The sequence below is a fragment of the Bacillus rossius genome, chromosome 16 (genome assembly GCF_032445375.1).
Source record: "Bacillus rossius redtenbacheri isolate Brsri chromosome 16, Brsri_v3, whole genome shotgun sequence".
NCBI classification, from domain to species: domain Eukaryota; kingdom Metazoa; phylum Arthropoda; class Insecta; order Phasmatodea; family Bacillidae; genus Bacillus; species Bacillus rossius.
Genome location: NC_086343.1, coordinates 9,004,560 through 9,019,229, shown reverse-complemented (window position 1 = coordinate 9,019,229; position 14,670 = coordinate 9,004,560). Strand labels below are relative to the sequence as shown.

General features: G+C 40.6%; 1 protein-coding gene across 1 annotated transcript in view; it reads right to left on the bottom strand.

The window, feature by feature from the left end:
• Window positions 1-14,670, bottom strand: part of LOC134540438 (obg-like ATPase 1) — a 114,245-nt gene that overhangs the window by 80,523 nt on the left and 19,052 nt on the right. Inside the window, exon 2 of the mRNA XM_063383188.1 lies at window positions 7,409-7,610. Within this exon, the coding sequence (XP_063239258.1) occupies window positions 7,409-7,589 (181 nt within the window). The 5' untranslated portion in view covers window positions 7,590-7,610. The remainder of the gene's footprint in view (window positions 1-7,408; window positions 7,611-14,670) is intronic.

Below are 14,670 nucleotides of genomic sequence, written 5' to 3'. Positions count from 1 at the left end.
CTTCGATGCCTGAGCATTTACAGACATTTCACAGGAAAAGGTGGAACCACCCACCTCCCCTTATCACCAAGGGCAATGAGTGATTACGTTATCACGCCGTGAGATATGACAAACTTCAGACCGGACTCGCCAAGCTGCCAAGGGTACAAGGCCCTAGAGATCAAGGTTACAAAAAGTCTTTCCATGATCCCTACCAATATTATTGTGAAAGTGTGTTTGTCTGTTTGTCATTTTTTCACGCAGCAACGGAGCAAAAGATCGACGTGATTTTTGGCATACTTATAGGTAGTTTATGGGCCGGAGAGTGGCATATACTAAAAATAATTATGAAATTCCATCCCTGAGGGAGTGAAAAAGGGATAAATTCAGTTTTATAATAGAAAATCATAGGATGTAAGTCATAAACACACAAACAGTTTGTGTCATTTCTCTATGTTCGCCCCACGGTCATGTAGTAGGTCTGGCAACTTCCTATCCCTTTCCTTGGTGAAACCCATCCGCTTAGTGAAACTCGCGGCTTTTTAGCGAACTAAAGGCGCTAATAACAGTTTAGTTTAGAACTTCGTCAATAGATGGCGTTGCCTTGAATTTGTAACATGCTATCGTTTGGTACGTCCGTCACTTGCCTAGGGGTTACCTAACTTCCCACAAAATGATGCTGAACATTGGCATCCCTGTTTTGCTTATGCGTAGCCTTGATGCAGCAAGACTGTGCAATCAATGCGAATTTAAAAATCAAAATTTCCCGTTTCTCAGGTGTATGTACTACAGCCTAGAAACTCGGTAGTGATGTTCCTCAAATTATGATGTGTTTAGCCCGGGCAACGCCGGGTACATCAGCTAGTATACTTATAAATGTGTTCATTATAACATACGCAAAATTCCTGCATTCATTTTAGTGCTGGTCATCGAGGGGGGGGGGGAAATTCGAAACAGCCAACCTACCCTTCATCGAACTCCTCGCTCAGTGGTGGCAATACCACAGAATAACATAGCATCTGTAAGTGAAAACTGCTGTGTTCATCGCCAACTCCAGCCGCATATGCACGCAAAATGGCCCGAATGCCCAGCGAAATGGCGGAAAACAATCAGCCAATCAGTGCCCGTGGGCGAGCTTGTCCGTTGGCCGAGCCGACCAATGACAGGCTTCCATTAAAAAATGTGGAGTGGACAGACTTCGAGGTGGTTTCCGTAAAACCCGCCATGCCTTATGTATTGTTTATACTGAATGGTAATGTCATTTGCCAGATATCTGTGCTGATTCGAGCTTGACCCATGTATTCGTCACTCATGACAGCGCTAATCGACACCGGCTGGTTTATTTGCTGAGATTGTTCGGCGACAGTCTAGACTGCAAATGTTTGTAAAGTGAATGAACCAAGTTATTTTATCACTAAAAGCCAGCAACAGAGACCTTAAAATCATCTGACCTGATCATGTGCGTCGAAGCGATAAAGTGGCTGTGGCTCCAACCAATGAACACATGAGACATTTGATTATGCACACATTTTTTGCAATAACCTGCCACCAGAAACAAAGCAAATTTTACATCTCTCTACTGATGTTGAAACTGGGCATCGGACCAAATACCATACATATAAATGTCTATGAAAGCGAACTTATAAAACACCTAAAACATTGTTCTAGTTGTAATTCTAACATCCAATTGCGATTGTTTTCGTACTGTATCTCGGAAAAATGTTCCTCATTTTGTTTTGGCAAATGGTGGCGATGTTGATTTATATTAAGCTTCCCAATACCCTAAACACCAATTTGCGGAAGTTAGATTTAACAACTAGTGATATTCGAAATTGAAACTGTGAGATGAAGCGGAGAAGGCATGCGTGGTAAATGTACCACGAGACGTCTCACTAATTCAAGGCAACAACAACCACCTTTCCAACTTGCGAACCTACTGGTGGAACTCTACTTTTAATACAGCTAACACCACGGTACCAACCGAGTTAGCTTAGCTATCAATAAGACATCTGGACCTGTCCAGACCTTGATTCAGAGATCAACTAGGAATATATATATATTTTTTTTTCTTATTCATTCATGATTTATTCATACTCAAGAGATCAACTAGCAGTATGACTTCGGTCCTGGCTATAGACCATGCTGACCGTTAGAGATCAGAGATATCCCCCAGGACAGTTCGCATATTAGAGCTCAGCTATCACCAAGAACTTTTTGTTCTACTAAAAAAAAAACACGCTGGCAATCAAGCTCAGCTATCATTAATACATCGGGTTCTGACCAGGACGAACCAACTATTGGTGCTCGGCTACCACGAACGATGACCCAACTATGCCAATATTTGGAGGTAATTGTTCACTAAGACATTAAGTTCAGACTAGGACATGTCGATTATTGGTGCTCACCTATCACCGAGACACCTGATTCTGACAGGACTTTGCCTACTACCGGAGCTCAGCTGCGGGCTAAATATGCCGATTGTTGGCTACCTACAGAAGCCCACGGAGCTCTGGAAAAGTGCTCAGCCGCGCAGCTACCATGGTGGGTGTCCAAGGGGAGGAAGGACAGGGTCAGGAACTCTGGGTGGTCCCGACGGGACCATTAGCGACCTTCTCCCCCCCCCCCACCCCTCGTAATGTATGCATCATGCCGACTCTTTGCAGACGCTAATACCGCGGGCAGAGGCGGCCGCCGCGAGCGTATCATTTCCCCCGCCGCCTTCATTACGCGGGAGGCCGGGCATTACACGGAGAGTAATCCACCGTGAGGGGGCTGATGAGGGACCTTCTCAACTTCATTCACCCCTCACCCTCGACTCGGAGAGGACCACAGGAGGGAGGGAGGGAGGGAGGTTATAGAGACATCCCTCGAGACAAGACGTCGCAGCATCATCCCGAATGCTTTAATTGCGGGAGTGTTGAGAGTTGTTCCTGAGATCTCCTGCTGCCGAGGTGGAATTAACAGCGCGCCCGAACGGACGACCTTGGAGCCAGCCAAGCCCGCGCCTCGCCAACGTGTTCCGGCGCGCCTCGCAACCACGTGACACTGTGTTGCAAGCAACGAGAAGCCTAAGATGTACATCAAGTTCCGTCCCTGCCCGAACACGCCCGAATATTCACCTTCGGCCAACCTCGGGATTTGTTTTATTATTTTTTTCGCAGGTAAAAAATGAATTAAAATATTAAAAGTGGCCGGTTGGGTTAGCTACATTGAAACACTTTAAAAACACTATGGACGGTTAGTTAGGTTAGTATAGCTACATTAAAATAAACAGAGAAATATAAATGTATATAAATGAACCCGAGGTTGGCCGAAGGTGAATATTCGGGCGTGTTCGAACAGGGACAGAACTTGATGTACATCTTAGGCTTCCCTGCAAGCAACCTCTCCCGCGGTACCATTTACCTACATTTTACGAGTACGGACCCCCACGTTACCCAGGCAAACATTACGCATGCGTGGAAATTCAGTCAGAAATCAGTGATACGTGAGATCACGCCAATAACGGAAAAAAAAAACTTTCTTGCATGGCTCGAACCCTCTTGTGCTATCACAAATTAAGGATATTTGAAGGACACCTATGCCACTATATAGGTATAAAACCATTTGTACGATCAGAAAATACCTCACGAAAATTGTTAAAGTGTGAATGCACAAAAAAATTATTTTGTAGGTTAGTTCAATTCTTACAGATAAGCCCATATTGTCCAGTATTATCTCTGGAACACATTTATCTAACCCAAGCATAGTGCCTATCTGATATTTACATCCCTAACATTAAATTTTATCACTAAGTACATTTATTTGATAAGTTCAAAGTAATACAGTAAAAACCGCATTTTTTTTGTATAAAGGTGAGATGCTAATCATGAAAAACAAATTCCAAAAATTTTTATACATAAAATCTAATAACGTGGCCCGAAATCCACAAATTGTACTGCCCATGCGTTGCTTTTTCCAAGTAGGAAACAAAATATCATTAAAATACCCGCGTTTATCCCTAATTTGCACCCGATCAGTCTTTATTAAGGAGTTTTTTTTAAGGATTATAAGTGAATATTTAAGGAATTTTAAGGGCCCTTATTCAATAAAAGACAAATTAAGAACTTAAAGATATTAAGGAGGTTTACGAACATTGTCTACGAGAAGTCGTGGGAAACAGCGAATTAGGAAATAAAATTATGTATAGCTAATCCTTAAACACGAAATTATTTATATTCTAGAAATCATGTAACTCTATTTGCTTAGTGTTACTCTGAGATTAGGGTACAGAATTTCAACACTGGCGTCTCGTAGAGTCGTTAATTATCGTCAACCCCTTACATTCTCTAATACATCTTTTAAATGGAGTTCAGAACATGTACGGAAACCATATGTATGTGTGTGTATTAAGTGAGCCTATAAAAATGAAGAACTATACAACGTTAGTGCAGGCAAGCTACTATGTGTGAATACAACGCATTTTGAATGCAAAAATTTTGTATTAAGAGTAAGAAATTCAATTAAATGTTGCTTAAGTGACACACAAAATAATTAAGGTAACTCATGCAAAGAATATATGTTTTATAGCTGTTCATTTCACTTGCGTTTGAATATACTCAAATGTCTCAGTTTATGAATAATTGCACATAGAAATCTCGGTTAAGAAGAACAAAAAAATAAAATCCTAACATCTTAAGTTAAAGAAAGCCAACAGAATCTGTACCTAACAAGAACACACGCACGACAGACTTAAAAGACAGAATAATATTTACCTTAAAATAAAAGTTGATGAACAACTGAAGAAAAATTCAATAACGCATAAATACATTTATTCTCATATTGAGGATTATTAATTCGAGATGTGCAGTAGCATCAAATTCTAAACTGACAATGAGTTATCAGAGGGTCACTTAGCGTACAGTCTCGATTGAAAAATGAAAGAGAATTCCGGGGCTTCATCAGCGAAGGAACTTTCGGCAATGTTCGTCTTTGATTCAAAGTACGGAGATCAAATCAATTATTATTATTATTATTTTAGAAATTACGGTTCAAATTTTCATTAATTTACTGAAAATTTCCGTTAATTCTACGTCGATTTGCTAAAATTAACAGTCGAGTGAAATGATTTGGCAACTGGTAAAATTATTCCAAACGGAATCGCTCCTGGAACAGTTATAACAGTTTATTAATGTAATATTACTAATTTCTGTAATTTCTACAGTTTAACATTTAAGGGTGCACAAAGAGGACCACAAAACAAAAAACAAAAACATGCAATATAGTATCCAATATATAATAATACTCTTCATTTTAAATAGGCTAATGTAAGCCACGCAAAAGAAACTGCTAAAAAAAAGTTGAAAGGGCTCAATTACATTAGTGAAAACATACTTATTATTTTAACAATAAAAATACACTGATTAATCAGTGGTTTCCGCTGATATTTACAGATTTTTATGTGCATTTCATAAACCCAGGAACGGCCTACCAAAGAAGTCGGCCGAATTGTTAGCATAAATTAGTTAACAAAGTTGAAGTGAAAAGCAGAACACTGAAATCACTTATTAAATGCTCTGAATAAGTGATTTCAGTCAGCTCAGCCCCACCCACAAATGTTGGTTCATTGCATTTTCGTATCACTTTTGTTTCAATACAGTCCCTACGGATGTTCCACTTCATAAGCATGGCCTGTTACGACATATTGAAAATGTAGCCGTCAAGATGTATGCGACTACGCTTTCTGCTTTTTGTAAAACGTCATGCAAGTATTTATTCATGATCAAAACATGTTGCACATGTGTCACGGTAACTCAGTAAGTTTGTTTCCTGTGTCGCCATAATTGTTCACTGCGTACAACTTCACTTCTAACAACCCATCTTTTATTACATTTCTTCATAAAAATCTGGAATATCCAAAACCAAATCCTACTTGACGGGCGACAATGAACCTTAAATCTAGACTTCACCAACTTTATGTTTTGTTTTGCTATTTTCTTATTTTTATAACGAAGTGTTTTTTTTTACAAATTATTGAAGAGTATTGTGTAAACAAGGAAAATTAACTTTTAACAGCGATCATGACGCAATTAGCCATTATGGAAGAGTTCAGTTATGAATAGTTGCCAAATTTTTTACCAATCGCAAAAAAAAAACATGCAGCATTACGTATTTAGCGAAAATATTTGTAAAAAAAATTAATATTACATGAATGCATTGCTTATACAGCTTTTACCAACTTCGGCTGCAGGTTCATGGTAGAAAAATACGCTTAAACCATGTTAACACGACTTCGTGTGTCTAAAATCGTTCTCAAGGATAGCAAAAACATTTGAAGCATTTGAAGTTGCGGCTAAACAATAAATTGGTTCACTACAAAAAAAATAAAGAAAGCATTCGAAATAAAACACTGGGCGCCTGTATAATGTTTCATTTAACAAAGTTCTGAAAACGTTGTAAAACTTGTAGCTGTAGTAAAATTATTTTTATAAGATATAAAAATTCCAGTTGTTTAGCTCCAAACTTATAAGGAGGCTAAGGCTCTACAAATTCCAGGCGCCAGGTCGCCATGACGCTTAACTTTTCCTTAAGGCGACTAACTTCTGCCAAGATGCCAAGATGCCAAGACGCCAAGATATAACTATACAGAGGTTTCGTAAACATCAGCAAATGTTGTTACAACATCTTAAACAGAAATGACTGGGTTTAAGAATCCGGGAAGGTATTTTAAACTAGGTTGAGTACATGTATGTTTATTTATTTTTTTATCACCGACTCTCAGATTTTGTGTCTGGCTCCAAAATTTTCAGAGATTTTGTAGAGGACTTATATAGGCCTCTCTATGTTTCCAACTTAAAAATTGTTCGCATTTTCTTGGCTTCTGGGTGTAAGGCAGTGTCAGGTAATTAATTGTTTTGCGACGTTTCGGCAGTCATTACAGCTGCCAACATCAGGTAGACTTAACTTGATGTAAACTTTTGGACATACGCCATTGCTAATCATAATATCACAATACCAAAATATCTCCTGAAAATTGTTGAGCCACTAGCAGGACAGACAGATAATTTTGTCAAAGATTCTAATCATTTTATTTCTATGGTCAAAACACTGAAAATAGAAAGAAAAAAAACGATGATTAGCAATGGCGTACGTCCAAAAGTTTACATCAAGTCATGCACTCCCATTGCACAAATCTTTCAAAGATAATAATATCAGGTAGACTAAGTCTGCACCCAGAAGCCAAGAAAATGCAAAAAATTGGCCGTGGAAGCCTGCGATCTTTTTTTTTTTTTTTAAATATTTCGTGATGAACCTGCAGCCAAAAAAAAAAAAATGAATCGTCAATAATTCAGACTCATCCTGCTTGGTCCGGATGAAGATGCAACGACTCAAATTTCGGGAGTGGAACGGTGGAAGCCGAAGCGAGAGAAGGAAGAAGGGTGCTACTTATTCTCATTGGGGTCGATGGTGCAGAAGGGGAAGTTCTCGGCGGCCGCCTGGCTCTTGGTCAGCACGTTGAAGAAGGTGGACTTGCCGACGTTGGGGATGCCCACGATGCCCACCTTCAGATTGGTGCCCACGCGACCAATCAGGGGCTTCCGCTCCGGCTCCTCGACCTTCTTGGGCGCCATTGCGCGTGCGAGGGGGGCCGACTGGAACAACAAGAGAGAGGGAAGGAGATGTAAAAAAAGGGGGCCACACAAGCACAAAACATAAAAAAAGAAAAGAAGTAAAATATGGTAATGTAGGGAGGACCGACTATCGAGGATGGTGCGGTCTCCCCTTCCCCTTCACCATCCCCGGGATGTAAGGTACTACCTCCTTGCACATACCCCCCTTATCCATCTCGTGACCAGTTCAAAACAACCCTCTTCCCCTCCTCCCATCATACGTTCACGCAGTAGTGGTCGCTGCTCTTTTTTGCGAAATCAAATCCCACCTCTCTTCCCCCCCCCCCCCTATTCCACGCCAGCCCAGAATTACCGATTCTACTTCAATATTTTTATTTTTTATATTTTTTTTTATTTGCGGGAAATTCTAACGAGAGATCTTTTAATCTCGCGTAAGGGATCGCCCCGTACGTGTATAACTCTCGCGCGGCGTGAGGAAGGGTTGGGGGGGGGGGTGAAAGGGAGGAGAGGGAGGGAGTTAAAGTAGTCCGGCCCATGCATTTAATGACGGATGTGATGGGCCGCGGGAGTAAGATTTCGATACGGGCGGCGGAGCCCAGAAGAAAATGAAAAAAGAAGGAAATATCCTCCCGGGCAATCCCACAGCGATCTCGCATTCAACAAAACAAAATAACAGCGCTACGGAGGATCTATATTAATGTAATTATCGTGGGGGCGATGGGAGGGGGGTGGGGGTATGTGAGGGGTGAGGGTGGAAATCAAGTGTGCTGAGGAGGAAAGCATGGGAAGTGAGTGGGGGGGGGGGGGGAACACCGGGATGATTGGAACAGGCCGGCCGGCGGCTACAGAGCACGCAGGCAGATGAAAACGCCCGTAATTTCAGAAACCAGATTCCTCGTAAATGGACACCCAACAGCACGGCTACTCCGCCAATCATTGGAAGAGTGCTGGTGTGTGTGTGTGAGGGTTAGCAGTCCCGGACGGAGAGCCCCGATTCTGAAATTTACATCCGCCGCGTTCTCGTTCCTCCACCCACCCCCCTTTTCAAAAGAAAGAAAAAAATATATATACCGTTCCCCCCCCCCCCCCCCACCCCTTGATCGGTATTCTCGTTTCCAGGACGATGCCGATGTTGATGCAGGTATCGGCACAGGCATCGGCTAGATAGGTGCGCTGCGCGGTTCTACACAAGGGGGGGTTGAGGAGGAGATGGTATCGGGGAAAAGCAGGCTCCACGGCTCGCGAAGGCTGAAAAAGGGGGCAGGCCGATACACGCCCCTGGAACGCCCTTGGGCCCAACTGACATACGCGCCAACGAGTATTATACACACATACACACACAGACCGACCCGGAACCACGCCTCCCAAACCCCCGCCGACTCCACGAATCCGGGACGGCCTGGCCTGTCTCTCCCCCCCCCCCCCCCGGGGCGCAATAACCGTGATTATCGCAACGCGTCTGTTGCGCCCCGGAGATGGAAATGACCCGGAATTTCCATGCCGTGAAAAGAGAGGGGCAGCTCGCAAACAACGGACGGTTACCCGAAAAATCTACCTTCCCCCCTTTCCCCACCTCCCCCCACGATCGAACCCTTAACTTCTTACGAAAAACTAATAAAAACGGCTAAGCTTTCGTATTACGAACAACACGACTTGCGTGGAAGGTAAAGACCACGTTCGGGGCTTCCATTAAACCGAACGAAACAAAAAAAATAAAAAACCTTACCTCCCCCCCACATCCTGATCATACTCTTTACGCCGTTCGAAAAACGCCTTATCCGGGAGGCATTTACTTTTTTTTATAAATTTACTAATAATAAAAATTATGATTAAGGGTTTTTCTTTTGTTGAACTGCGGCCGATCTGACACGGTTCTCGTTCAGAAGTAATTTCATTCCTGAAATTTCGGGCGGGGGAGGGGGGGGGGGAATTTAGTTAACATCCGAGAAACGTATGGTTAAACTAATGAATTACATGAGTCTCTCGGAAAACTTGCGCGTGTGTATGTGTGTGTGTGTGTGTGTGTGTGTGTGTGTGTGTGTGTGTGTGTGTGTGTGTGTGGACGCAAATTGTTGAAGTGTTGCAAGGATAAGTAACCTGTTGTTCACAATATAAAATAAAGTTACTGGGATGTTTTCGAAGAACGTGCTTGTTTCATAACCATTATGTACAAATCAAGTGCTATGAAATGAATGGATGCTAAATCCGTATCAGAGTTGAGAGTGAACTTTACGACCTTGAGAATGGTTATACACGAGGATACGGTAATGGGAATGGCGGGAGATTTGATGCGAGATTACCGACCGCCATATTGGATTTAAAAATAACACATTGGTCACAGCTTGTTCAACAAACCACGTAACCTGTATTTGGACCCTTTTTTTTCGGTAGAGGAGGAGAGTGCGTACAACGCATGCGCTAGTTGTTGAATGGGAAGACAGCAAAAAGAGGGGGGATAGGTACGAAGCGAAGCATGCTATATGCTAGTTGTAACGGCCGGAATGGGATACGGCAGGGGAGAGGTAGAAATGACGCACCGGTTATGCTACGGAATTCTCGTAACGCTGCTTGTGTTTGTATACTCTTCAGTTTTTTTTTTTGACGAGACGTCTAATAAATCGATGAACGCCGGCTGCACGCACGAAAAAGAGTCCCGTAACGCACATTGTCCCGTTAAGCTGTGTCCCGTTACGCTCACTGTACGCTTGCGCCGCATCTATCTCTCTTCCACTCGATTGGAACAACCATCGATTTGACTTTTTCGAGGCACATTAAACTTGAAACACTCCCATTCGTTTCCTACTTTTCCTATCATCGTCCTATCCTTAACAGAATAACACAGATTGGTAGAAGTTAAATAGCAAACATGTATCTCTTCGTTAAATAAATAAACATATTTGAATTATTGAGTTCAAATAAAAGTAAATTTATCAATTAAATTGTAGATTTCATTTCACTCCTGCTTTGTACCCATAAAAATAGTGATAATTCAATAAAAATTATTCAATATTATTCATAAAAGTATGCAATCATTTCATCAATGTTTTGTTATGACGTTGTCACGTTAAACTATAGTCCGTAAACCGACTTTACAGACAACCAATTTTTATTTTTTAAATTTGAGATCACAGCCGCATCCTTACTATTTTCAATTATTATCTCTTATACAATAAAAACATACCAATAATTTATCGTTATCTATACATGATAAGCAAGAAGTTTCACTTCTGTAGCGCGTGTACTCCTCCCACACACTTTTTTTTAAAACTAATATTCACACGAAACTAAAAAGAAAAAATATATTGTAACTTGTAACGATACACGGCTATGGTTAATTTTGCATATACGAAAAACATTTTTTTTTCTCGAGATAATACTGAAAGATTTCTTACGAAAATTGGCGCATAGTGTTAGATTTTAATAGGTGTTTTATTTACGCATTTTTTTTTAACAATTGAAAAGTCAATAGAATATTCAAGAATTTTACTCTACTGTATCACACTTCTTATGTGCGCAGTTAATACTAGAAAGTTTATTTAAGTAACGGTTTGTAAATAACTTTTAACTAGTGAAGGTACTGGGACAACACAAAGCATAAATGCCCTGGTCAGAATCCGAACCCAGTAATACTGCGAACAATAATTTATTATACCTACAGTCGTTTTCATGTAAACGTACAAATGTATAAATATCTGTTATTTTATATGAATATTTCTGTTCCATTTACAAAAATATATATTTAATATAAGTTACTGCTTCATTTTTTTTAATAAAAATGTTATTTCTATTGTTATTGTATATTATTGTATTGCACCATTGGCCCTCCTCCCCACCAAGCCAGAGAATCTATTTCGTAATGCTCCTTCGAACTTATTTTTTTGCTGATGGAAATCACTCGGTTTAACAACGAAAATTCTGATTCGCACTTACCGACCATCATAGCGTGGGTCAAACACCAGTTCAGCAATGCTTCGAGCGATTTCAATATGGCGGTCGTGAGTTAGAACGTAACGTCGAAGCTTGCATTCTCCCGACATTTCCCGACTCCCGTGTCCTGAGGTGAACGTAAAAACCTCACCCGCAGTCAAAACGAGAAACACGACCAAACAAAGTTGATGCCTCCTCCCTCGTAATTTGATTCAGTACTCACCACTGATAGACAAAAAAAAAATGAAAAAAATCTCCTCCCCACCTGAATTGTTCACGTTCGTGGCTTTTAATCTCTGCACAATCCCATTCCCCGAGCATTTCCAAATAGCTTATTACCGCAACACAACCTGCCAATTTTCCTCCAGAGGAATATAATATTTTGCGGTTCCCTGGGGGATTCACCAGAAATGACCAGTTTCTTCTTTTTTTTTTCCTCTCTCTCTCGCTATCTCTGTCTAGGAAAACGTACAACAGGAGATTGAAACGACCGGGAGAGCGCGCCTCTCGGCGGTTGGTCACAGTTGCGCCGCAGACCGCGCGATAATTGCGGGCGATAATTGCGTCGCGTCACCGCCGTGTCACCCCGGCGTGGTCGGGTGTCCATAGACTACGGACGACGTAGAGTGTCCGCCCGCTGTTGATCGCGGGCTTGTGGCCGTGTCGCGAAGCCGAGGCCAACGACGGCGGGAGACGGCCACACCCAGTGAGGGAAGACTTCGTTTCACAGACGAGAGAGCCACACCCGAAGTTCCCCGAAGTTCATGCTAGCTTTTTTTTTTCCCCCCGTTCTATCTCATTGTACAAACCGGTGTGGCATTACATTCTGCGGTCGATTAGGATAGGTTAGTTACATTATAAATACTTTAAAACATTGTGGATGGCTGGTTATGTTAGGTAAGTATAGCTACATTAAAAATACTGTAAAATCATTTTATGGTTGCTTAGCAAATAACTTTTTAATATGTAGCTATCCAGCGCTAGGAAACCGTTTACATGATTTCACAGTATCTTTAATGTAGCTATCGTAACCAAATCAACCGTCCACAATGTTTTAAAGTATTTATAATGTAGCTAACCTAACCTAATTGACCATTAGTTATCATGAGTTACAATGATAAAAAAAAACCGAAGATGCACGGAGGTTTGGCTCTCTCGTCTGTGAAAAGAAGGCTTCCCACCCAGTGAGATGTACCGGACAGGCCAATTGTCCTTCACTCTACTGCAACCGCCATCTTTCTCTCTCTTTTTTTTTTTTTTTTAGCTGTTGTCGTGAGTGCGATACCGAACGCCTAACGCCGATTAACCACAAGACAATCATTGTACTCACTACCACATTTTTATTGCTCTTCTCAAAAAAAATAAAAAAAATAAAAACATTATGTTGTACAAATCTAAGGTGATTGGCACAGTTAAAGAAAATACTTCATTTCAAATGTTTGGAGTAATGTAAGGGTTGTTAATTGTACAAATGTACGTACAATGTAAAAACCGGCAATAAAAAGACTATAAAACATACACTTTTTAAGACTAATCAGGGCTTTAATAACAAATATACACTTTAAAAAGCCATGTTGTGAAGTAGAGAAAATATTCGTACAGTTAACGTAGATAGCGTGACTTACAAGTTAATAATGTATATATGTACGAGTATATATAGTAATGAGTTGGTTCAGTGAAGTTGTATGTTGGATTGTTAAGTATAAATGAATAGAATATAATTAAACATGGTGTCTGAAGTTAATTAATTCTGTAGAATCCGAAGGTTAAACAGATGAAATAATGTTATTGAATTATTGCTTAGGGGATGACACCCTTGAAACTTATAATAGTTCCAACAAAGAAGCGTCTAAGGAAACTATGAAATCGGTACCGCAGGCATTCGAAATGTACTACATCAAGCCTAGAGTGAATGTCGTCACAGAGACACAAGTTCATTGCGACAAAACAACCGCTAGAAGCACATTTGATTCTTTTAAAGATTGCTTAAAACAAGCGCGGCGAGAAAGAAGACTCTTCAGAGACAGGATGATGATGATGATGATGATGATGATGATGATGATGATGATGATGATGATTAAAATGCAGTTAGTGACGCAACAATTCAAAAGCATTTGGGTGACCTTTTTTTTTTGCCAACGCAAAAGAACACATCGGGTCGGGCAACGTTGGCACATAGTCGAAATTAAATAATCTATCTCACGTAAAACAAAAATTTTGTTTCCAAGTTTTGACCGACAATAGTTTTACGTCACATGATCATGCACAGGGGCTTCAGGCCACGGGACCTTCAAGATTAAAGTGGTCTCCGAACCACTTGGTTATCGACTAGGGGCTCGTAAATTAACGGAAGCCTAAGATGTCCATCAAGTTCTGTCCCTGCCCGAACACGCCCAAATATTCACCTTCGGCCAACTTCGGGATTTGTTTTATTTTTGCGCAGGAAAAATGAATTCAAATATTAAAAGTGGTCGGTTAGGTTAGCTACATTAAAATAAACAGAGAAATATAAATATATATAAATAAACCCGAGGTTGGCCGAAGGTGAATATTCGGGCATATTCGGGCAGGGACAGAACTTGATGGACATCTTAGGATTCCCGTAAATTAAAGTCATGCCAGGTGTTTTTGAAACTGAACTCACGACTCTTGCCAGAAGAGCGAATACAGCATTTGTTCGTTGGTATTACGTGACACGTCCATTCAAGTGCGAAATGCATCGAATAACAACTTTAAACTCAATAATTTTAATCAAATAACATGTCTGTTAAAAAAAGCCAAAATCTAGACTTGTTTAGTTAAAAGCGTGTAAGTCAGAAAGTATGTTTTTCAGGAGAGACTTCTATTTTTAACATTACACTGTAATCTGTTTTGTACGGTTTGTGTACAGTGTATTTTGAAACAAAATTTATAAATATATGTCACAGCTTAGCTTTCAATATAAGCACATATTAATATCAAATAGAAAACATACTAAAATAAAATACATTTTGGCCAATTATTTCCCAAACAATCTAGAAATGTTAACAAACGCAGGTACCAAGTAGTAAGCCAATTATGGCACCATGAGCAAAAGCCAAGAATCAGTCTATCTAATTACAAGTCTATGCTTGACAATACGGCAGTGAGAACTAATTGTAAACATCTGATAATA